Source organism: Chelonia mydas, chromosome 6, assembly GCF_015237465.2.
Source record: "Chelonia mydas isolate rCheMyd1 chromosome 6, rCheMyd1.pri.v2, whole genome shotgun sequence".
In the NCBI taxonomy this organism is placed as follows: Eukaryota; Metazoa; Chordata; order Testudines; family Cheloniidae; genus Chelonia; species Chelonia mydas.
The window spans coordinates 16398175-16422849 of record NC_051246.2 but is presented as its reverse complement, the minus strand read 5'-3'; the positions used below and the strand labels follow the sequence as shown (position 1 = coordinate 16422849).

The 24675-nt window shown below is 49.9% G+C and overlaps 2 protein-coding genes across 3 annotated transcripts in view; both read left to right on the top strand.

Annotated features, from left to right (window-relative positions):
* LOC102930464 (olfactory receptor 5I1) overlaps positions 1 to 24675 on the top strand; it is a 51662-nt gene that overhangs the window by 4785 nt on the left and 22202 nt on the right.
* LOC102930681 (E3 ubiquitin-protein ligase TRIM39-like) lies at positions 2032 to 13281 on the top strand. 2 transcript variants are annotated; one of them, XM_043549765.1, is made up of 6 exons: positions 2032 to 2354; positions 5441 to 5933; positions 7537 to 7632; positions 7839 to 8066; positions 10836 to 10858; positions 12097 to 13281. In XM_043549765.1, exons 2-6 carry the CDS (start codon positions 5553 to 5555, stop codon positions 12116 to 12118), a joined length of 750 nt encoding a protein of 249 aa, XP_043405700.1. In that variant the 5' UTR covers positions 2032 to 2354; positions 5441 to 5552; the 3' UTR covers positions 12119 to 13281. The 2 variants fall into 2 exon arrangements, with proteins under 2 accessions (XP_043405700.1, XP_043405701.1); XM_043549766.1 differs by lacking the exon at positions 2032 to 2354 and adding an exon at positions 3747 to 3878.

Sequence of the window (24675 nt, the reverse complement as noted above, 5' to 3'; positions counted from 1 at the left end):
GGGTGGGGCTAGAGGGCCTTCGCTCCACTTCAGGGCTCTCCTATATCAAGGGCACTCCAGAAAACACCTATCCTTTAGAGGGAAGGCATCTGAGAGAATACAATGCCCTAATCTCATGCCCTAAATCCCTGGCCCTACAAGATGTGGGGGGGGGGAGTGTTTGATTGAGGATTCATCCACTGGGGCTGTGACCCCAGGATCTCACCTAGACATTCCCTTGGGAGGATAACACATTGGGACCTGAATGCAGTTGATATGAAAGAGCAGGTTTCTCTTTTCTTGGGTACATTATTAACCTGTGGAACTTCCCACTTCAGGATATTGACCCTCCACTCCTGTGGTTCACACATCCTGTTCTCTCAACGTTTCTGGACTGATTCACTCTCACCAGCTGATTTCTCTCAGTCACAAAGGATTCTCTCTGTATTGGAGCCAACATTCAACTCTGTTCCTGCCCCAGCCCCACCCTGGGACATGTTTCCTTGGCCAGCCTGTCTCTGCCTGTCACTTTCTCTTGCTGTTGATGGTCCTATCAAAAGCTGGCAGGAGAGAAGTGTCAGTATAGGGCTGCTAACATTGCATTTAAAATATAAGGGACTGTTTTCTTAGCACCCCTGCCCCATCCCTCCTCCTGATATTATCATTATTAGTAGTAATAATACTAATAATGAGCAGTACTCGCCTACATTCACCAGGGATATTTCTTGCTGCTTTTCACAGCACTCAACAATTCCTGATCTTGTTGTACAGAGATGAAAAAATAAGGGACTGTTGGCAACCCTACATGAGAAGGGCATGTCGGAGTGGGGTGTCTACAGACAGGAGGTGGGGAGGTACTTCCTTCTGACAATGGGATGTTAGGAACAGGGTATGGAACCTTCCCCTTCCCATGGACGCTGGCTCCAATCTGGGCCCAGACCAGGGGGACTAGCTGGCCTTGGGTTGTGTGTGTGTCTGGGAATGGCATACAGGGTCTTTCCCCTCTAGGCCCCCAAATCTGTTACATTGTGTTTAATAAGTTGGTGGGTTCTGAGCCCAAATTTGGAGGGGGAATGTGTCCACATCCCAAAATTCACCACAGCTAGCACCAGCTGGCCCCCTTGCTCATAGGGTTGCCAACTTTCTACTCACACAAAACCGAACACCCTTGCCCTGCCTGCTGTCCCACCTCTCCTCTGAGGCTCCGCCCATGCCCCCACCCCTTATCTGAGGCCCCGCCCTCACTCACTCCATCCCCCTCTCCCTCTGTCACTTGCTCTCCCCACCCTCACTCACTCATTTTCACCGGACATTTTCACTGACTCAGGGGGCTGGGGTGCAGGAGGGGGTGAGGCTTCTGGCTGGGGGAGCAGGTGCCAGGGTGGGGCCAGAAAAGAGCAGTTCAGAGTGCAGGAGGGGGCTCCAGGCTGAGGCAGTGGGTTGAGATGGGAGAGGGCTCCAGCTGGGGGTGTGAGCTCTGTGGTGGGGCTAGGGATGAGCGGTTTGGGGTGCAGGAGGGCGATCTGGGCTGAGGGGTAGAGCCAAAGGGTTTGGAGTATGGGAGGGGGCTCCAGGCTAAATCAGGGGGTTAAGGTGCAGGGGAGTGTGAAGGCTCTCGCTGGGATTGCAGACTTGGGTGGGGCTGGGAATGAGGGGTTTAGGGTATAGGAGCGTTCCCTGGGCTGGGACCAAGGGTTTCGGAGGGCAGGAGGGGGATCAGGGCTGGGGAAGGGGGTTGGGACACGGGGGTTGAAGGCTCCAGCTGCGGGTGGGGCCAGAAATGAGGAGGTCAGAGTGCAGGAGGGGGCTCAAGGCTGGGGCAGAGGGTTGGGGCACAAGGAGGGGGGTCAGGGTGCAGACTCTGGAGCACTTACCTCAAGCAGCTCCCAGAAGCAGCAGCATGTCCAACCTCCGGCTCCTATGCAGAGGCATGGCCAGGCAGCTCTGTGAGCTGACCCGCAGCAGGCACCTCCCCCACAGCTCCCATTGGCTGCAGTTCCTGGCCAATGGGATCTGTGCGGGGGCAGTGCTTGGGGGGGGCAGCATGTGGAGCCCCCTGGCTTCCCCTGTGCATAGGAGCCGGAAGGGGGGCAGGCCAGCTGCTTCCCGGGAGCAACACAGCCCAGAGGCTAGCAGGGAGCCTGCCAGTCACGCTACGTGGCACCACTGCGTGGACAGTCAACTGGACAGCGCTGCTGACTGGAGCTGCCAGGATCCCTTTTAAAAAACCTGGTCACCCTATTCGCTTGTGACCTCAGCAGGGAGGCTGAGGGCTGAACAGACCACAGAGACTGAGCTGCCCTCTGCTCCAGCTCTGGGGATTACAGAGAGGCCTCCAAACTCCTTTTCCCGGTCACCAGAATCAGCAGGGCTGTGTAAGGAAACCTGTGTCGCTTTAAGGGCCTGGAGGGCATCTGACCACATCCCTGAGGATATAAGAGCAGCTGTGCTCATTTAGTGGTGTTAATAGACTAGTGCTCAGCTATGCTAGGCTTTGGAGGAGTGAGAGTTCACCAGATCTGCTGAGCTACTGCAGATATTATTGCTATTGTTATAACTAATCATAGATTAAATATGTTGTCTTGATGCAATGTTTAGGGTCTGAGATTTGAAATCTCTGTTAGGAAATGTGGGGAGATTGAGCTTCATATAGGACTCCTGGGTTCTAGTCCCAGCTCTGAGAGGAGAGTGGGGCCTTCTGGGTTAGAGCAGGGGTGGGGCAGGGCTGGGAGCCAGGACTCCTGGGTTCTATTTGTGGCTCTGGGAGGTAATGGGGTCTAGTGGTTGGGGTAACCCAGTTGTTGGGACTCCTGGGTTCCGTTCCCAGGTCTGGGAGGGGAATCTAGAGGTGTCTGCATTTCCACACTGCTGAGCCAGTATTGAATGGTTGATTGTCATGCAAACCCTATAGGGAGCTTTTTCTGTGCTTCTCATAGAATATCAGGGCTGGAAGGGACCTCAGGAGGTCACCTAGCCCAAGCTGCTGCTCAAAGCAGGACCAATCCCCAATTTTTTTCTGCCCCAGATCCCTAAATGGCCCACTCACAACCCTGGGTTTAGCAGGCTAATGCTCAAAGCACTGAGCTATCTCTCCCCCTATGCTGCAGAGAGATGAAGAATGAGCTCTAAGTGGCTCAATGCCTGGGGTTTTCTCCTGACCTTGGGGGCGGGGCAGGAACTGAATCACACAAGAGCATTGTTTCTTCTGATGGTCAGGTTCTGAGCCCTGCAGTCTGGGCTGCTCGGTACTGGCATCCCTGAGAGAGGGTCCAGCAAGTGGGGCTTTGTAGTGGGCTGAACAGGAACCAGGGTGATTCACCCATCCAGGCCTGGGCTCCGCAGGCTGGAGGCCCTGAGTCATTTTGCTCTGTGCACTGTGTGCAGCATATAGCTGGGGTGGGAGAGCTGGGGATTTCAGGGCAGGGCATGAAGGGTTAAAATCTGTCTTGTCCCATCCCCCTCCCCAATTGGGAGCATGTTTAATCCCTGGGAGGAGGGGTGCTTTTGGACTATAAGGGGTTATGCTTGGGGTGCTGAAGAATAAGGTGCCATGCATGGGTTTGTGGGTTTGGGGAAAGCTGCATGGCATACAGGAATGGGTTCAGGTTCTGGGATAGCAGTGGAGAGCAACAAAAATGATTAGGGGGCGTGTCATAAATATAAAGGGAAGGGTAAACCCCTTTAAAATCCCTCCTGGCCAGAGGAAAAATCCTCTCACCTGTAAAGGGTTAAGAAGCTAAAGGTAACCTCGCTGGCACCTGACCAAAATGACCAATGAGGAGACAAGATACTTTCAAAGCTGGAGGGGGGGAGAAACAAAGGGTCTGTGTCTGTCTGTCTGATGCTTTTGCCGGGGACAGAACAGGAATGGAGTCTTAGAATTTAGTAAATCTAGCTAGGTATGTGTTAGATTATGATTTCTTTAAATGGCTGAGAAAATAGCTGTGCTAAATAGAATGACTATTCCTGTCTGTGTGTCTTTTTTGTAACTTAAGGTTTTGCCTAGAGGGATTCTCTATGTTTTGAATCTAATTACCCTGTAAGGTATTCACCATCCTGATTTTACAGAGGTGATTCTTTTTTTACTTCTATTAAAAGTTGTCTTGTAAGGAAACTGAATGCTTTTTCATTGTTCTAAGATCCAAGGTTTTGGGTCTGTGGTCACCTATGCAAATGGGTGAGGATTTTTACCAAACCTTCCCCAGGAAGTGGGGTGCAAGGGTTGGGAGGATTTTGGGGGGAAAGACTTGTGCAAAGAAAGTTTGGTGGCAGTGGAAGTCCAAGGTAAAACAGTTTGTACCTTGGGGAAGTTTTAACCTAAGCTGGTAAAAGTAAGCTTAGCAGGTTTTCATGCAGGTCCCCACATCTGTACCCTAGAGTTCAGAGTGGGGAAGGAACCTTGACAGGGCCAGAGCACATGATTTATGAGGAGAGGCTGAGGGAACTGGGATTTAGTCTGCAGAAGAGAAGAATGAGGGGTGATTTGATAGCTGCTTTCAGCTACCTGAAAGGGGGTTCCAAAGAGGATGAATCTAGACTGTTCTCAGTGGTAGCAGATGACAGAACAAGGAGTAATGGTCTCAAGTTGCAGTGGGGGAGGTCTAGGTTGAATATTAGGGAAAAACTATTTCACTAGAAGGGTGGTGAAGCACTGGAATGCATTACCTAAGTCGGTGGTGGAATCTCCTTCCTTAGAGGTTTTTAAGGCCCAGCTTGACAAAATCCTGGCTGGGTTTACTTAATTGGGGATTGGTCCTGCTTTGAGCAGGGGGTTGGACTAGAGGAACTCCTGAGGTCCCTTCCAACCCTAATATTCTGTGATATGGGGCTTTTCTCCTCTATGGGGCACGGCCTCTGATCCAGCCACAGGGTGGAGGGCACTGGTTGGCTCAGGAGGGTGCAGAATGGGTTACAGGGCCTTTTCTTTCCAATGGGAGGCTGGATCAGAGCCAGGTGAGGGCAGGGGGACTGGGTGGCTGGCTCAGGGGAGTGAGAAATGAGAGTTGGGGACTTTCCCCTCTAGGGGCTCTAGGCACAGTTCAGAAGAAAGGGTTGGCTTGGGGAAAGGAAGGGGGAGCAGGTATGGAGAATGGGGCTGTTCCCCTCTCGTGTTGATCCTAGTCTGACTCGACCAGGGTGCACTGGCAAGCTGAGGGGGCTTGGGGGAATGTGAGATGGAGGCTTTCCTCTGTAGTGATTCAAGTGTGTTTTGGTTTTGTTTGTTTCCTGGCTGTCTTGATGCACAAACACCAGGATGTTACAGTTTTTAAAACAAACCAAATAAATAAACTGGGAGTCAGAACGTCTGGCTTTTCCAACCCCAGTTTCTCCTATTTCTGTCCTATAGACTCCTTGGTCCATCCAGAGCCAGGGATAGAACCCAGGAGTCCTGACTCCCAGACACCCGCCCTTGCATCAGTGCAATCTCACATAGTGAATAATGTATTGCTTTTCCCCATAGCCTGCCTTTGGGTTGTTTCTTCCCACTGCCTCTCCCTGTCTGAGAGGCCCTCCCACCCCATTCTAAAGTGATCCAAGCCACGGCCTCCCTTGACCCCTTGGAGACCCTGCGCATGGACACCACTTGCTCCATCTGCCTGGAGTACCTGATGGACCCAGTCACGATTAGTTGTGGCCATAGCTTCTGCAGGGCCTGCATCAGCCACTGTTGGGAGCCTGGGACACAGGATCACCTCTGCCCTGTATGCCGGAAGCTCTGTGCCCAGCATGTCGTGGTGCCCAACCGGCAACTAGCCAGTGTGGTGGAGATCACCAAGCAGCTGCACTCGGGCAAGTGTGAGGTGAAGGATGAGCCCCTTTGCCCCCGGCCCCATGAGGGGCTCCACTTCTTCTGCAAAGAGGACCAGGAGGCCATGTGCCTGGTGTGTGCAGTCTCCCATGGCAACCGTGGCCACAGTGTGGGACCCCTGGAGGATGCCGTCAAAGAATACAAGGTACTGGACTGCTATCCCCCTGCAAGAACTGCTAGACCCCAATCCCCTCTTAGAGCTTAGGGAGAATCCTGGGTTCCTGGCCTCCTTGCCCTTCCTACTTTAACCCACTAGACCCTTCTCCCCTCCCAGAGGTGAGGGTAGAACTCAAGAGTCCTAGCCTCCCTGCTCTGACCCCCTCCTTTCCCAGAGCTGGGCATGGGACCCAGGAATCCTGCCCTCCCCACCCTTCCTGCTTTAACCCGGTGCCCTCCTAGAGCTGGGATAAAACTCAGAAGTCCTGTCCTTCCAGCTCCTTGGTCTAATCATTAGAACCCTCTCCCCAACCTAAGACTTAAACACAGAAATTCTCTCTGCCCTTATCCAGTCACTAGACCCCACTTCCCTCCCAGAGCCATCAGTCTCTCTGAATCCCCCTTGAACAAGTCACTGAATCTGTCTGTGCTGCCATTCCGCATCTGTAAAAAGGAATGATCATTCTTCCTTTATCTCGGACTGTAAACTCCTCAGTGCAGGGACTCTCTCACAGTGTTTGTACAGCCTTGGGCTCAACAGGGCCTTGATCTTGATTAGGGTTCTGCCATAATGCAGATCATTTAGGTGTGAAACACTGAATCACAATGGATTCATCCCCTCGCCCTCTGGAAGGGAAATTGACCCTCTCCTGGCCTTTTTGCTTAGGGTAAGATAGGCAGCGGTGGCAGGGGGTGGGCTGATGAAGCAGGATGCTTGGGTCATCAGTGGGATTTGAATGCCCTAACTTCATTGTTGTAAGCATGTGCCTGTGCTGCTTAAGCTAAAGGAAATAACTCCATTAGCTGGCCCGTGGGGTAGACATTTATCGTCTCAGGTGGATCAGCCACGAGAGGGGGAAATAAAGATCCCTACACTTTGCTAGCGCTGGTTCCACAGTGATTCCATGAGAGTTAGCACCTGGATATGTTTCCAGGTTTTTGTTTGGTTGTGAGAACATGTTCAGTAGCTTTGAAGGCCAGAAGATACTGTTGTGATCATCTAGTCTGAGCCCCTGCAGCAGTGTAACGCAAGCCAGAGAACCTCCCCTAGTGACTCCTGCATCCAGCCCCTATCTGGTGCTTGAACTAGAGCAGATCTTTAAGAAGGACATGCACGGGCTTGATTTAAAGCCTGCCCGTGATGGAGAAGCCACTCTATCCCCTGGAAGTTTTTCCAGTGTTTTATTACCCTCCCTTTCAAAAATGTGCCCCTTATTTCTATCCTGAATATATCTAGGTTTGGCTCTTGGCCCTTAGCATTCCTGTGCATTCAGAGTATAAATCTTGTCCATGGAGGAAAGTTACTTGAGATTCTTTGTCCTATGGTAGCATCTAGATCGTCCAGCCAAGATCAGGGCTCAGGTGCACTATGCACTGTACACACACATCGTGAAAGATAGCACCTGCCCCAAAGAGCTCACTGTCTAAATAGATAAAGGGTGGAAGTGGAAAGAGATGCACACTAAGGTGAAAGTGACTTGCCGGAAGCCACCAGGAACAGGTCCCAGGTCTCCTGAGTCTTGTTCCAGTGCCAAAACCACTGGCTATTCTGCGTAAAGAGAAGATGTTTCTTGTGTTTCTCCCCCCCACAGTCCAAACTGCAGGATTGCCAGCTGCAGCTGGATGTGAAATTGCAGAAGGTGAATAATTACATCTCTGCCAAGGAGAAAAGGCCCAGGGAACTGAGGGTGAGTTGGCTCAGAGAATCCCTAGGAGTGGGATAGGAGACCTTTCACCTTGGGGGGTGCTGGCTCCAATCTGCCCCCTGGCTGGGAGACTGGTTGGCTTAAGGGGTGGGTGGGTAATTGCTCTCACTAGGGCATGGCTCCAATGCAGACCCAGGTCAAGGGATGGTCTCCACTAATCTCATGCTATTTGTCTCCCCTGCCGATAGGAGTTGGTGAAGAGCTGCCACCAGCACATTGTCTCTGAGTTCGAGGAGCTCCCCCTGCTGGAGGAGGAGAAGGAGATGCAGCTGTGGCGACTGAAAGCAGAGGAGGAAGAGAATCTGGAGAAGTTGAAGGACCATATGGCCCTGCTCTCAGAAAAGCGCCTCTCCCTCAGCAAACTCATCACTGACATGGAGGAGAAGTGTCTGGAATTGGGTCCAGATATGCTGAAGGTCAGTGGAGCCTAGCAGTTAGAGCAGGGGGCAGACAGTCACAATTCAAGGCTTCTCTCCCAGCTCTGGGAGGAGAGCGGAGCCTGGAGGTTAGAGCAAGGGGGCTAGGAGTCTGGACTCCGTAGTTCTATCCCTGGCTCTGGCAGGGCAATGGGGTCTAATGGGTTAGAGCAGGTAGTTGGGACTCCTGCATTCTTTTTAACCCTTTTGTTTCAGGCCAGAAGCCAACCTTGAACTGCATGAGGCTGAGGGCTGGTCTATACTTAAAACTGAAATTGACTTAACTATGGCCTCAGGGGTATGGAAAAAATCCACATCCTGGAGCACCACAGCTATGCTGACCTAGACTCACAGTGTAGACACGGTTAGATCAATGGAAGCATTCTTCTGTTTGACCTAGCATTCTTCAGTTGGAGTTACTACAGTGAAGGAAGAACCTATTCCATTGCTGTAGCATGTCTACACCACAGGGTTACAGTGGCGTAGGTGTGCTGCTGTGAGCACTGTAGTGTAGACAAGCCCTAAGGAGTAACTTCTCCCTATGGTTAATTATGGAATTGAACCAGTAGAGGGTAGTTAGTCTCTTTCTGTGAAGCAGCTGGTGCAGGCCAGCACTGGGGGCTAGATGGGCCTTGAAAATCCTGTGTTAATACAGGACTGCTGGAGAGGTTCCAAAGTTCATGTGGGACACTACTGGATATCATTCAGAGGGAACTTCCACCCTGTGTGGCTGGTCTTGTAGTTAATGCATGAAAATGGGCCTGGAAAGAGCTGAGTTCAAGTCTCAGTTCTGCCACAGGCTCCCTCTGTGACCTTGGCCTCTGTGCCTCCGTTCCCTGTGTGTTAAATAAAATAATAATTCATTATGTACCTATTTAGATTGTGAGCTCTTCAGGGCAGGGACCACATCTCTATGTATAAATGCAGCACCCAGCATAATGGGACCCGTTCTCAGTTGAGTTCTCTAGGTCCTACCATAATATACCTAAGAATTAACCTTCTTACTTGATGGCTTAGGACCAGCCAGCCAGGAATTCCTCATAGATTTTAAGGCTAGAAGGGACCATCATGATCATCTAGTCTGACCTCCTGCACATTACAGGCCACAGAATCTCACCCACCCCATCCTATGACAGACCCAAAACCTCTGGCTGAGTTACTGACATCCTCAAATCATGCTTTAAAAACTTCAAGTTCTAGAGAATCCACAGTCTACTCTAGCTGAAATGAGCAAGTGACCCATGCTGCAGAGGAAAGTGAACTTCCTCTCCGCACTCTTTTTTTTTTTTTTTCCCCTCCCCACCACCTGGGTCACTGCCAATATGACCTGGAGGGAAATTCCTGTTCAACCCCAAATATGTTAATCAGACCCGAGCAGGTGGGTGAGACCCACCAGCCAGACACCTGGGAAAGAATTCTCTGTAGTAATTCAGAGCCCTCCCAATCTAGTGTCCCATCTCTGGCCATGGGAGATATTTGCTAATAGCAGTGGCAGATAAGCCATATGCCATCGTAGGCAGCCTCACCATACCATCCCCTTCATAAACTGATCAAGCTCAGTCTTGAGTCAAATTAGCATTTTTGCCCCTGCTATTCCCCTTAGACAGCTGTTCCAGAACTTCACTCCTCTGATTGTTAGAATCGTTTGTCTAATTTCAGGCCTAAACTTGTTGATGGCCAGTTCATATCCATTTGTTCATGTGTTCACACTGGCGCTTAACTTAAATAACTCCTCTCCTTCTCTATGATGTAATATCCCTATAATGTATTTATAAAGAGCAATTCTATCTCCCCTCAGCCTTCATTTGGTTAGGCTAAATAAGCCAAGCTCCTTGCATCTCCTCCTCTTGTAAGGCAGATTCTCCATTCCTCTGGTCATCCCTAGTAGCACTTCTCTGCACCTGTCCCAGTTTGAATTAATCTTTTTTAAACATGGGAGACCAGAATTGCACATGGTATTCCAGATGAGGTCTCGCTATTGTCTTGCTCAAAGGTACTAACACTTCCCTGTCTCTACTGGAAATGTTGCACCTGATGCATCCTAGGGTTGCATTAGCCTTTGTCATGTCTGCATCCTCAAACGCAGCAGAGAGGAATTTGAGGTTGACCATACTAAAGGGGGCGTGGTTACTGAGGAGAAGAAAGGTGGCTCTGTACTTGAGTCATTACCTTAGGATTTCAGAAACTGCAGATCAAATCCCTGCTCCACTGCAGTTTTACTATCTGATCTTGGGCAACTCACCTGGCCCCTCTGCCTCCACTTCTCATCTGTTAAATGGAGTTAATAGCATTGCCCTTCCTCATTGGAGTGTTGTGAGGATAAATATAATAAAGATTGTGTGGTGCTCATATTATAGTGCGGGGGCCATGGAAGTACCTAAAGAGAAACACTGGAAGATAAGAAGCACACTCTAGGGAATTAAGAAATCTGCTGCTTGCAATGGGAAGTGCCCTAACCACTGGATTATACTTCCCTTCCTAAGTCCAAGTGTATTAACCCCAAGGAATGCACAGGGGGTGTTTAGGGCAGGACTCGATGTATTTATCAGGAATAATCAGTCACTATATTTTGGAGAGAAACATGTACACTGTTCATTTGCAGATTATTCAGCCACTAGCTGTTGCTCTCTGCCTAGGGATCCGTATGAGTTGTGGCTCATGATAGAGAAGAGAGAACAAGCTGGGACTCCAGCTGTGTGGATTCAGGGATGTTGTGGGACTAAACCATAGAACTTGCTTTAAATGTACATCTCCTCTCCTTCCTTCTAGAATGTGCGGAGCATCATGCAGAGGTGAGTTCCATCCTCTCCTGGCTGTGAAGTGGTGTTTAAAGATGCTGTGATTCTAGAGTGATTCAGCAGGGATCACTTTTCCATTGGAGTCCATGGATCAATACAGACCCCAATGGCCCAGCACAGCACTGGAGATAGATGTTATGAAAGGATTCTAAAATTGGAGGATCTTACTCCTCATGGTCACTGGAGAACCCCTGCCTCTTCCCCTCCAGCCCCCAGATTCGGGGCATTGATCGTGGTGTCCTGGTTCAATTCCTACTCTGGTAATTCTGTCCTTCCTCCCCTCAAATGCCCTCTGCGGTTTCAATTCTATATGGGATTCCCCTTCACTTTGTGGCCAGTTCTGCAGCAATTGCTCTGCTGATGTTAATCAGCTGCCAGGCTCCACCCCAGAAGCAGTTGCATGTCAGCTCTGGGTGAATAATTTCTGTTAAACATAGGCTGTAAAGTTCACTGCTGTAATAATGACATTCATTTTCCTCAGGTATGAAATATCTAAGACCCTAGAGCTGCCTTCGATTTCTCTTGAGCTAAAAAAGACAATGGAATTTTTCCCACGGCAGTTCTTCATACTTACTAAATTGCTGAGGAAATAGAGTGGTAGATAAATAAATAAAATATATTCAGCCCTGGACGTTAGGATTCATGAGTTCTATTCCCATCTCTAGGAGGGGAGTGGGGTCTCGTGAGTTAGAGTAGGGGGGCTGAGAGTCAGGACTCCTGGATTCTATTTATAGCTCTGGGAAGTAGGATGCTGCATACTAGGTGTTTTGTGCTGGCCATGGGGATACAGGGGTGACTCAGTCACTGCGTTTATCCTGTAGGGTGACTACATGTGGCTCCAGCTTCTTGTGGGTCAGGCATGTTCCCACTGGCATTAATTGTCCCCCTCGCTGGTGCACCCTCCGCAAGGGGGCCAGGGCTGACTGAGCCATGGAAGCAGTCTTTCTCTGCCTCTTATAGGATGTTCTCTGCAGGTGGATTGCTGAGGCACGATTGCTGCTCGTGTGTATGGGGGAGCCTCTGGAGACTAAATGTCTCTAGTCCCCAACTGATCTACCTCTTGTTGCTCCTATGACTCTATTCTAAATGTGCATGTCTCATGCTCTCCCCCCCCCCCCGTTTTTTTTCTGAGGTTACTGTGAGGGCAGGGAGATTGCTAGGCACCTGTTGGCCCCTCACTTTTAGGTGGGGGTAGATGAGCAACGGTTATTTTCCCAATCTCTTCTGTCTAGGGGACATGACTCTGGATCCTGAGACTGCTCACCCCAACCTGGTGCTCTCAAAGAACCTCAAGAGTGTGCACTTCATCAATGTCTCCCAGGTGCTTCCCGACACCCCGCGGTGCTTCGTCATCTACCCCTGTGTGCTGGGCTCAGCCTCCTACATCTCAGGCCGGCACTACTGGGAGGTGGATGTGGGCAACAAGACCCAGTGGGCCCTGGGTGTCTGTTATGAGTCAGTCAGCCGCAAGGCCAAGATCGATGCCAAGCTGGACACTGGCTACTGGCGAGTGCGGCTGTGGAATGGGAAGTATGCGGCCACCACTACTCCCTTCACGCTGCTGTGCCCGTGAGTCAAACCCAAGCGGGTTGGGGTGTTCCTGGACTATGAGGCAGGGAAGGTCTCCTTCTATAATGTGACAGACGATTCTCACATCTACACCTTCAGCGTTGAGTTTGCTGAGCCCATCTGCCCTCTCTTCTACCCAGGGATCTGCTTCGGACATGTTAATGCTGCCCCCCTTGTAATCTGCCAGCCCTTGGACTGGGAGTAAGCTGTGTCCTCTCCAGCTGTTGGCCTGGAAGTGACTGTCACCAGTGACAGCAGCCAGACCCCGATTTGACAGTCTTTTCTTATCCCACTTCTGACCCTCGTGCCCTAAACTCTTTTTGTCTCTGGCCCCCTACAGTGCTGTAATCAGACCCCCAGGGGCAGGGATGCTGACCTTGCTTTGATGGGCACGTTCAATCTTTTTTGTGTTCCCCTCCTTGTTGGCAAATCGAAGCTGACCCAGCTACCCAAGTTGCACCTGCTTTCCGATACCACTGATCACAAAAACCAAGATTTTTTTTCAAGAGTATCTCATTTGTGCTTTAGCAGAAACTCTGCTACATAGGCCATTCCTCTCTCTCCCCCGTGGTATATTATTTCCTCCAAGACCTATCTCAAGCACTGTGCAAGTTAACCAGCAATTGGGGGGAGGGGAGATCAGTAACTGTTGGAGGTAACACTTTGGTTTGGACTCAAGTGATCAAGGTTGTGAGATGGGTTCTGAGCTCTTATCTCCTGTGCTCCAGCCTGTTTTCTTTTTCTGTCCATTTGTAATTTAAGTCTAGTTATAACTGGTGCTCATTGTCTGTTGCACTGAGATCTGTTTTGTCTGATGGTTTTGCAATAAATTATTTTGGGTTTGGAAACAGACATCTCTGCCTTAATTGGTTGAGCTGTTCTTTGGGGTTTCAGTGCTGTAGATCAGTAATTCTCAACCTCTTCCACACTTGGAAACCACCCACACACTTCTATGTAGCAACACAGGGAGTTGTGACTGTCCTGTCCTAGTTGGTTGAGACCCACAGGTTAGACTTCCTTGTTGCATGATGGTCCTGTAATGTTTGTCTCGATAGTCATTTCATTGCTTCACTTACCCTCTACTGAATAGATGCTTACCTGTGTCATGGGCATTATATTAGTAAGCACATAAAAGCAATTCCTCTTTACTGAAGCAAGAGAGGGCCTTCCTTGTTTGGTATAGGAGAAGCTAAGGGATGAGTTAACGTGTTTGCCCTTTATACACCTCTTTCCATCTGCAGATCTCAAAGTGCTCTACAGAGGGAGAAATGGAGATATGGGTGGGGGTGGGGGGTGTTGGAAGGGACTTTTCTGATGTCAAATAGGGAGTTAGAGTAGAAAACAGGATAGAGGTACCAATGTCCTGACTCCTAGTCCTGGACTTGGATTGGCCAGCATGTCTCTGAGCTGAAAATAGGATTTGGGAGTCCTGAAACCCACTCCCATCCCTTCCTGCTCTAATCACTTCCTACCACAGACAGGTCTTGAACCTAATATTTGACTCCCAGTGTCTCTTCTAACCCCACCCCAGTTCTGACCACTCACTTCCCAGAGCTTGGAATAGAACTCAGGAGTTCTGACTGCTGGTCCCCCTGCCTGAGGTAACCAAAGACCCTCTGGCTCAAGTAATTGTCAATCCGACCAGCACTCCCAAGAGAAGGAGGCGGGTGGTGGTGGTCGGGGACTCTCTCCTCCGGGGGACTGAGTCATCTATCTGCCACCCTGACCAGGAAAACCGAGAAGTCTGCTGCTTGCCAGGGGCTAAGATTCATGTGACGGAGAGACTGCCGAGACTCATCAAGCCCTCGGATCGCTACCCCTTCCTGCTTCTCCACGTGGGCACCAATGATACTGCCAAGAATGACCTTGAACAGATCACTGCGGACTACGTAGCTCTGGGAAGAAGAATAAAGGAGTTTGAGGCTCAAGTGGTGTTCTCGTCCATCCTCCCCGTGGAAGGAAAAGGACGGGGCAGGGACCGTCGAATCGTGGAAGTCAACGAATGGCTACGCAGGTGGTGTCGGAGAGAAGGCTTTGGATTCTTTGACCATGGGATGGTGTTCCATGAAGGAGGAGTGCTGGGCAGAGACGGGCTCCATCTTACGAAGAGAGGGAAGAGCATCTTTGTGAGCAGGCTGGTTAACCTAGTGAGGAGGGCTTTAAACTAGGTTCACCAGGGGAAGGAGACCAAAGCCCTGAGGTAAGTGGGAAAGCGGGATACCGGGAGGAAACACAGGCAGGAACGTCTGTGAGGGGCGGGGCTCCGAGTTGCCTCATACTGAGAATGAGGGGCGATCAGGAGGTTATCTCAAGTGCTTATATACAAATGCACAAAGCCTTGGAAACAAGCAGGGAGAACTGGAGGTCCTGGTGATGTCAAGGAATTATGACGTGATTGAAATAACAGAGACTTGGTGGGATAACTCACATGACTGGAGTACTGTCATGGATGGTTATAAACTGTTCAGGAAGGACAGGCAGGGCAGAAAAGGTGGTGGAGTGGCACTGTATGTAAGGGAGCAGTATGACTGCTCAGAGCTCCGGTACGAAACTGCAGAAAAACCTGAGTGTCTATGGATTAAGTTTAGAAGTGTGAGCAACAAGAGTGATGTAGTGGTGGGAGTCTGCTATAGACCACCGGACCAGGGGGATGAGGTGGATGAGGCTTTCTTCCGGCAACTCGCAGAAGCTACTAGACCGCACGCCCTGGTTCTCATGGGTGACTTTAATTTTCCTGATATTTGCTGGGAGAGCAATACAGCGGTGCATAGACAATCCAGGAAGTTTTTGGAAAGCGTAGGGGACAATTTCCTGGTGTAAGTGCTAGAGGAGCCAACTAGGGGGGGAGCTTTGCTTGACCTGCTGCTCACAAACTGGGAAGAATTAGTAGGGGAAGCAAAAGTGGATGGGAATCTGGGAGGCAGTGACCATGAGTTGGTTTTGTTCAGGATCCTGACGCAGGGAAGAAAGGTAAGCAGCAGAATACGGACCCTGGACTTCAGGAAAGCAGACTTCGACTCCCTCAGGGAGCGGATGGGTAGGATCCCCTGGGGGACTAACATGAAGGGGAAAGGAGTCCAGGAGAGCTGGCTGTATTTCAAGGAATCCCTGTTGAGGTTACAGGGACAAACCATCCCGATGAGTCGAAAGAATAGTAAATATGGCAGGCGACCAGCTTGGCTTAACGGTGAAATCCTAGCGGATCTTAAACATAAAAAAGAAGTTTACAAGAAGTGGAAGGTTGGACATATGACCAGGGAAGAGTATAAAAATATTGCTCGGGCATGTAGGAATGAAATCAGGAGGGCCAAATCGCACCTGGAGCTGCAGCTAGCAAGAGATGTTAAGAGTAACAAGAAGGGTTTCTTCAGGTATGTTGGCAACAAGAAGAAAGCCAAGGAAAGTGTGGGCCCCTTACTGAATGAGGGAGGCAACCTAGTGACAGAGGATGTGGAAAAAGCTAATGTGCTCAATGCTTTTTTTGCCTCTGTCTTCACTAACAAGGACAGCTCCCAGACTGCTGCGCTGGGCATCGCAACATGGGGAGGAGATGGCCAGCCCTCTATGGAGAAAGAGGTGGTTAGGGACTATTTAGAAAAGCTGGACGTGCACAAGTCCATGGGGCCGGACGAGTTGCATCCGAGAGTGCTAAAGGAGTTGGCGAATGTGATTGCAGTGCCATTGGCCATTATCTTTGAAAACTTGTGGTGAACGGGGGAAGTCCCAGATGACTGGAAAAAGGCTAATGTAGTGCCAATCTTTAAAAAAGAGAAGAAGGAGGATCCTGGGAACTACAGGCCAGTCAGCCTCACCTCAGTCCCCGGAAAAATCATGGAGCAGGTCCTCAAGGAATCAATCCTGAAGCGCTTACACGAGAGGAAAGTGATCAGCATGGATTCACCAAGGGAAGGTCATGCCTGACTAATCTAATCACCTTCTATGATGAGATTACTGGTTCTGTGGATGAAGGGAAAGCAGTGGATGTATTGTTTCTTGACTTTAGCAAAGCTTTTGACACGGTCTCCCACAGTATTCTTGTCAGCAAGTTAAAGAAGTATGGGCTGGGTGAATGCACTATAAGGTGAATAGAAAGCTGGCTAGATTGTCGGGCTCAACGGGTAGTGATCAATGGCTCCATGTCTAGTTGGCAGCTGGTATCAAGTGGAGTCCCCCAAGGGTCGGTCCTGGGGCCAGTTTTGTTCAATATCTTCATAAATGATCTGGAGGATGGTGTGGATTCCACTCTCAGCAAATTTGCGGATGATACTAAACTAGGAGGAGTGGTAGATACAGTGGCAGGTAGGGATAGGATACAGAGGGACCTAGACAAATTGGAGGATTGGGCCAAAAGAAACCTGATGAGGTTCAATAAGGATAAGTGCAGGGTCCTGCACTTAGGACGGAAGAACCCAATGCACAGCTACAGACTAGGAACCGAATGGCTAGGCAGCAGTTCTGCGGAAAAGGACCTAGGGGTTACAGTGGACGAGAAGCTGGATATGAGTCAGCAGTGTGCCCTTGTTGCCAAGAAGGCCAATGGCATTTTGGGATGTATAAGTAGGGGCATAGCGAGCAGATCGAGGGACGTGATCGTTCCCCTCTATTCGACATTGGTGAGGCCTCATCTGGAGTACTGTGTCCAGTTTTGGGCCCCACACTACAAGATAAATTGTAGATTTATCTTTTTGTAGATTGTAGATTTATGGACGTGGATAAATTGGAGAGAGTCCAGCGAAGGGCAACAAAAATGATTAGGGGTCTGGAACACATGACTTATGAGGAGAGGCTGAGGGAACTGGGATTGTTTAGTCTGCAGAAGAGAAGAATGAGGGAGGATTTGATAGCTGCTTTCAACTACCTGAGAGGTGGTTCCAGAGAGGATGGTTCTAGACTATTCTCCGTGGTAGAAGAGGACAGGACAAGGAGTAATGGGGTCAAGTTGCAGTGGGGGAGGTTTAGGTTGGATATTAGGAAAAACTTTTTCACTAGGAGGGTGGTGAAACACTGGAATGCGTTACCTAGGGAGGTGGTAGAATCTCCTTCCTTAGAAGTTTTTAAGGTCAGGCTTGACAAAGCCCTGGCTGGGATGATTTAATTGGGGATTGGTCCTGCTTTGAGCAGGGGGTTGGACTAGATGACCTCCTGAGGTCCCTTCCAACCCTGATATTCTATGATTCTATCTAACTTTACACTGAATATCTTTAAAAAATATTGCTTCCTTTAAGGGGTGGTAGACACTAGCTGAGGTCAATTCCAGATGGATGATACCAGTTTAGGAAGAATCAGGATCTTTTTCTGTTTTCCCCTCATAATAATTATCTGGCCAATAGGAAAGATTCCAGTTCATTGCTGCTGGAATTGTTTTGCAAAGAAATAGTTTTTGCATTTTGTCATGTAGACATACTTGGGTTCAGTATGATCACTTGAAGCGATCCACAAGCAATGCCTACTGCTCAGGATGCACTGCTCCTGGAGCCACCTGCTGGGAACTGTATGTCTCTGAGCAATCTGTTCATAGCATTCATGTGTAGAGCAGCTGCTTTGAAAGAGTCACAGATGGAGGAAAGTCATCCTCTCAAGTATACCACAATTATATTTACTACTAAAGTAATAAATGACTGATATACAGAAAAAGATATTGACCAATTTCCTTTTCCTGATAGATCATGCTGGATTTCTCCTACAAGCTCTGCCTATCTCCAGGGCTGAATTACCCAATAGGCAGACTAAGCATGTGCTTAGGGCACCAGCAAAGCAGGGGGCACCAAAAAATGAGGAGATTTTTTTTTTTTTGGAAAAAATTTGATATTTGATTTTTTAAAAAAAGCATCGAAGTAGTCAGCATGGGAAAAATCAGAACTTTGTTAGACTTCCTTATACTCCACTAAACATTCTTCCCCTGTTTTTCTGTTCTCTTTTTATTACTTATCCCCACCTAAAACAGGGGGGCATCCTACTAACGTAGGTCGAAATAATGCAAGGAAATCAGATTATGTCATGTATTGTGGCTCAGTTTGACCCATTTTTAGCAGGCCATATCTCAAAATATGGGAATGCTGGCAAAGATAACCCATCATCTCCTCTAACTGGCAGAACGGATGTCAAGGCTCAGGTCTCTGTGAAGTCACTAGTTCAGCACCTCCAGCTAACTGGGTTGATGTCAAGGCACAGGCCTTTGTGATGGCATTCATTATCTGGCTGGGCTCATATCATGACAGGGGTGTCTCTGAGATTACCTATTCAGCACCTAGCTTGCTGCACCAGCACCAAGCCTAGCTTGCTGGGCTAATACTCACAGGGGCCTGTCCCTTGATATGTCTACACTGCAATTAAACCCCTGCAGCTGGCCCATGTCAGCTAACTTGGGTTTGCAGGGCTATAAAACTGCACTGTAGACATCCAGGGTTGGACTGGAGCTGGGACTCTGGGATCCTCCCATCTCACTGGATCCCAGAGCGTGGGATCCAGTTGGACCCTGAATCAGTTGACATGGGCTAGCTGTGGGCATTTCACTGCCGTGTAAACATACCTGTGAGGTCACAGGCTCAGCACCTCTGGTTCACTGGGCTGAGGTCAAGACATATGCCTCTACGAAGGTCTAACTGACCTTCAGCATTTGGGTAAAATTCAAAGCAATGCATTGAGTCCCTATCTGAACAAGATCAGGAACAGGATCAGCATGTGCTGTGGTAAAAATTACAAGGATATCCTTGTGCTTCAAGTCATAAGAGTGATCCCATGGGGAGGTCAGGATGTCATTCTGTTCTAGAATATATGCAGTTTTGTAAATATGAGTGAGATCACACTTAACATCCCGTCCACACAACAGCTAGAATTCTGATTTTGTAACTGGTTAGCGGTGCAGTGATCTTAGTCAGATACAGGGTATGCAATTCAGTTTGTGTCTATGTAACCCACATGCTCCTGGGTGTGGTGTTCTGCCCCATCTAGTGGCACTGAGACCACTTAGAGGGAGACATTAATGAGTCTGCTCTACAGCCTTAGCTAAGGGCCATATTGCATTTAGCTCCAGAGGTTTGATCCTGCCTTCCAACGACTGGGATAAGTTGGTGTTACACCTACACAACAGCTTTTCTGTCATCATGACCATGTTTTTGTGTCTGCCACAGCATTATGTCTATTTGCTGGTGGGCATGGCCGTGGGTCAATTCAAGAGGGAAGATCTTCCAATACAAGCCAGGCACATTAGGCTTTTCAGGCCTCAGGAGGATTTTGCATGTTAATCTATAATAAAAGTCATGCCAACTGCAAGTATGTGGTTTGCTCTTTTGTTTGGGAAATATTATGCCCCCGTTGAATATTTTAAATGTAATTGCGTTGGATTTCCAAGTGACTTAGGCAGCATCTCAAGTCTCAGCACCAGTGTCTAAATCCAGAGCTGGCAAGTTCTAATGAGCTCCTTGAGTCAGCGTTATTCTGTGGTCTCAGTCTGTGTCCTTGTGTCTAATAAAAATCTATTAATGCTATTAGTTCCATCTGAGGGTCTTTAAGGGGCTTTCATGCACCTAGAAAGTAGGTCAATATCATTATCCCCACTTTACAGGTGTGCAACCTGAGACACAGATGTCATGGGACTCCCTCAAGGTCAAAAGACAAATCAGCAGCACCTGGAGTCCCCTTCCATTACCCACAAGGCTATCCTTAACCCTGCTTGCCCCTCTATTATTCCCTTCCTCTTGCCTTCTCTCAGTCTCTCTTTTCCTTCCTCATTCTCTATCTTTGCCCCCCAGTTAGGCCCTTTCCCACTACCTCATCCCACTTTCTTCCTTCAATGGTCCAATCTTCCTCTCTGACTGTCACTCTCTATGGCCCCACACACTATGGCCACCTGCTGGGACTGTTTTGTGTTGTGGGTAGGGATCAGGGAGCAGCAGCACTGGCTATTTATGCCTCCTCACTGTGATGCATGGAGAGGAGCTGGCAGGATGAGCTGTGAAAGGGGAGGGAGAGGGAGAGGAGGAAGGAAGTAATTCAGCAGCTGCCTGCTCATACATCCCAGGAGTATTTGAAGGAGAAACCTAGCTCAGTTCTTTGCAACCCTGCTGAGGAGTGGCTTTTCAGCTGGCACATGTGACTGTCATTCATATGGGTGGAATTTGGGTAAGCTGTAATTCCCCTACCTAGATGGCTTTGCAAACCTCAGCCACAGCTCTTTGAACTAAGGTGGGTCAGAGAGAAAAAGAAGCACTAGCGAACTTCACATGCAAGTAACTGCTTTCAGTACTCCAGCCAAACACAGCTGAGTTCAAGCACCCAAACCAAATGGGTTATCTGTCTGCTGCTCTTTATGCCCACCTCCTCATGGCTGGGAAGTCAATGCAGCTGCACCTATTCACACCAGCAGAGAATCTGCCTGTGTGTCTTAATTCTTAACACATTAAGGACAAAGGGCCTGATTCTCATTTCCATTAATGCTGGTATAAAGTGTGCATCAGGTGGTATAAAGTGGCTTTAGTGGAAATAAGAACCAGTCCCAAAATTTTCAGCATTGGCCAATAATACGGAGAATAGCAGCCATTGATTAGCATCAGGAACAGGACTTGCAACGGCACCATTTAAAGGGTCCTGATCTTGCATGGTGCAGAGCAGCTCCTAGAGGGCACAGAACACTTCTTAGGAAAACAAGAATGCAAATTTCCCTAAATCTGTACAATTAGGCTTGGCAGAATTCAATTTTGTTATATATAATTTTGAGGGATAATACCAGTTTATTTTTCAGCATTTTTTTCTAATTTTATTTATTTAATCTTTCACAGATGTAGGAAATTATTGGGGGAGTCAGACAAGGCAATATTTTGCTTACCTGTGAATTTCAATCATCAATGGAAATTTTTTTTCCCCATTGGTTGAGTGTGTGTTTGGGGAAATGGATGTTTATTGACATTTATCAGTTAAAATCTAAACCTTCCAAGCCCATGTAAAATGTATCATATTGTATCATGCAAATTGCATCATTCTAATATGAAGAACAGTTTGTGTTGCCTACTGGGGCAGTTTAATTTTCTGGGCTGCTTTTTATGTCTGTCCTGTGCCCAGGAAATTATGGTAATAGGTGGATTAAAAATAATCATGAAAAAAATAAAAACCACAAACAACACTGATGGCAGTTTAATTGCTTGCAATATGTACCCCTGAGATCAAGTGCTGTCATAACCCCTGAGAGATATGTCCCAAATGCCCTGAAGAGTTACGTGTGTGTGTATGTGTGTGTATGTAAATATATAAATAATATAATGTGTGTATGTGTGTGACAGGGTCGGGCCAGATGGCTACAGGAGAGTAATCCTATTGGCTCCAGGCGAGTAATCCACCTGCCCACTACTAAAGGATCCCCCCCAGCCTAAGAGGGGGATCCACAGGACCTGGACACCAAATAAATCCAGGGGACAACTAATGAAATAACAGGGGCAGGAGTGTGGTCAAAGGGTCAAATGAAGGGAACCGGATGGGGACACCGAGCAGAGAACCCCGGACAGCGCCCACTGCTAGTCAAAGGCGTCAAGGGAGTCAGTGGATGCCACCCAGAGGAACTGTGCCCGGGTACATGAACGGACCGAGGATCAGAAATAGGCCCCACAGTCACAGGAGACTCCATCGGCCAACCTCCTCACTCTGGTTTTGTAGATGGCCATTTTACCTAGGGCCAGGAGAAGGTTGACCAGGAGATCCCGTGATTTTGTGGGGCCACGGATTGGAACTGCATAAATAAGAAGGTGAGGGGAGAAGTGCCACCAAAAACGTAATAAAATTTTTGTGATGAGCCAGAATAGGGGCTGCAGCCTGGCACACTCCAGATATATGTGTGCCAGGGTTTCCCTCACGCCGCGAAAGGGACAGGTGTCTGGGATAGAGGTGAACCATGCCAAGAACATGCCTGTGCTCACGTCTCCATGAAGGAGCCACCAACTGACATCCCCTGTGGGCCTCGGGACCAAGGTGGAATATAGGCTGGCCCACCGGGGCTCCTCACCCTCCAAAGGTGGCAGGAGGTCCTGCCATTTTGTATCGGGGCGGGACACCAGGGTGAGGGCATGTAGCGTGTGGAGCACGAGCATGTATGCTTCCTTGGTGCGGTTTGGAAACAGACCGGCTGCAGCTCATGCAGCCAGCTCACAGTGAAGGGGTGAGGGGGTTGGTTGGGTCCACAGGGCAGGGGCCCAATTAAAAGGTCCGGCGGGGCCTGGGGTAGAGGGTGGGTGGGGCGCCCCCTCGTGCAGGACCCAGTCGAGGTAAACCTGAGCAGCGGGCGGCAAAGCGGCCTTCACCTCCTGAAGTACATGCCAGGGAGTACGAGGTCTGGAGAGCCCCAAGCGCTGAGCGAGCGTCAGGGGATCCAGCCAGTCTCCCCAGTCGTAGTCCAGGAGGTCTCCGACCCTTGTGACTTCTGCCAGGACCAACCTCTGGTGCACCGAGGGGGACTCCACCAGCTGCACGCGAAGCTGGGGGTTGTGTAGCAGGGGCTCCGCGAGGAGATCTGCCCCCTCGGTGGCTGCCACGGACCTGGTCGTTGAAAACAGTTTCCAGGTCTGGAGGAGGTCCTGGTAGAAAACCGGCAGCCCGGAGAGGTCTCACGGAAGACCTCTCGGATGGAGATGAAGGAGCTGCCGGTCGTATCGGAGCCCTCGGAAATGGTGCAGGAAAGCATGTGCCAATATGCTCCACGCTGGACTACCTGCACCATAAAGGAGCCTCTGCGGGCCCGGAGGCGGAAGACATGGACCTGAGTGTGCAGACATTTCAGGTCCTGCCCTTCCTCCTCCATGGGTAGATGGAGAACCCCTGCAGGGACCCAGTGCAGTCCTGACCAAAAGAACTCCAGAATCGATGTCCGGAGAGTGGCCAGGAAACCCGGGGCTGGGACCAGGGTGTTGAGCTGGTACTAGAGCATGGACAGGACTAGTTGATTAAGCACCAGCGGTCTCCCTCGAAGGGAGAGGCACCGGAGTAGTCCTGTCCATTTCCGGAGCTGCTCTACCACCCTGCCCTCTAAATTGTGCCAGTTCTCCAGCAGAGAGGGATGCGTGGCAGAAAGGTAAATGCCGAGATAGAGCAGCGGACCAACGCTCCACCGGATGGCCTGAAGCACGGCTGGGAGGGAGCTCGCCTGCCAGCCGTCCCCGAACACCAGGCCAGAGCTCTTGACCCAGTTGACCCGGGTAGAGGAGGCTGCCGAATAGATGACCTGGCAAGCTTCCACCCGCGCCAAGTCGCCTGGGTCCTGGACCACGAGGAGCACGTCGTCGGCGTACACCGACAAGACCAGCCGCAGCTCCGGCTCCCGCAGCACCAACACTGTCAACCTCCTGTGGAGGAGACAGAGGAAGGGCTTGATCACCGGAGTGTACAGCTGGCCCAAGAGGGGGCACCCCTGCTGTACTCCTCTCCCGAAGCTGACCGATTCGGTCAGGGTCCAGTTGAGCCTGACCAGACACTCTGCGGAGGCATACAGCACCCGGAGAAAACCCAAAAACTGGGGTCTGAAGCCAAACGCTTGCAGAGTGCTCAGGAGATACCCATGGTCCACCCTGTCAAATGCCTTATCCTGATCCAAAGACAGGAGGGCGAATGACAGACCATCCCTACACCTGAGTTCCAAAAGGTCCTGGACCAGATATAGGTTATCAAAAATACTGCGGCCCGGGACGGTGTACGTCTGGTCTGGGTGGACCACATCCACCAGCGCAGACCCTAGCCGCGGCGAGATTGCTTTTGCCACGATTTTGTAGTCCGTGCTGAGGAGCGAGATAGGACGCCAATTTCATAAATCGCGGAGGTCCCCCTTCTTCAGCAATAAGGCGAGCATGGCTCGCCTGCATGAAAGAGGGAGGACCCCGCTCTGCAAAGACTCGGCCCAGACGGTGACCAGGTCTGGGCTGAGGACATCCCAGAACATGCGGTAGAAATCCACAGTCAGCCCGTCCATGCCCGGAGATTTATTGGTGGGCATGCGATGGAGGGCTTCCGAGAACTCGGCCAGAGTGAGAGGCAGCTCGAGTTGGTCTCGGTCGCCGGCGCTGACTGTAGGGAGCTCCTCCCAGAGCACTCTGCAAGCGTTAGGATCTGTCGGATCCGGGGAGAAAAGAAGTGCGGGAGGGCGAGAGCCTTCTACGCAAATCTCCACCGGATCCGTGAGGAGGGTGCCGTCTTCCGCCAGAAGGCAGGTGATGTGTTTCTTGGCCCCCCTCATTTTCTCCAGGGCGTAGAAGAAGCGGGAGCCGCGA

What these genes read in the sequence shown, in the direction of transcription:
- LOC102930681 (XM_043549765.1), top strand. Translation starts at nt 5,553, where the DNA reads ATGGACACCACTTGCTCCATCTGCCTGGAGTACCTGATGGACCCAGTC. An exon ending in ATGCCGTCAAAGAATACAAG is followed by an intron (nt 5,934 to 7,536) that starts GTACTGGACTGC and finishes TCCCCCCCACAG; the next exon opens with TCCAAACTGCAGGATTGCCA. An exon ending in GTGCGGAGCATCATGCAGAG is followed by an intron (nt 10,859 to 12,096) that starts GTGAGTTCCATC and finishes TCTTCTGTCTAG; the next exon opens with GGGACATGACTCTGGATCCT.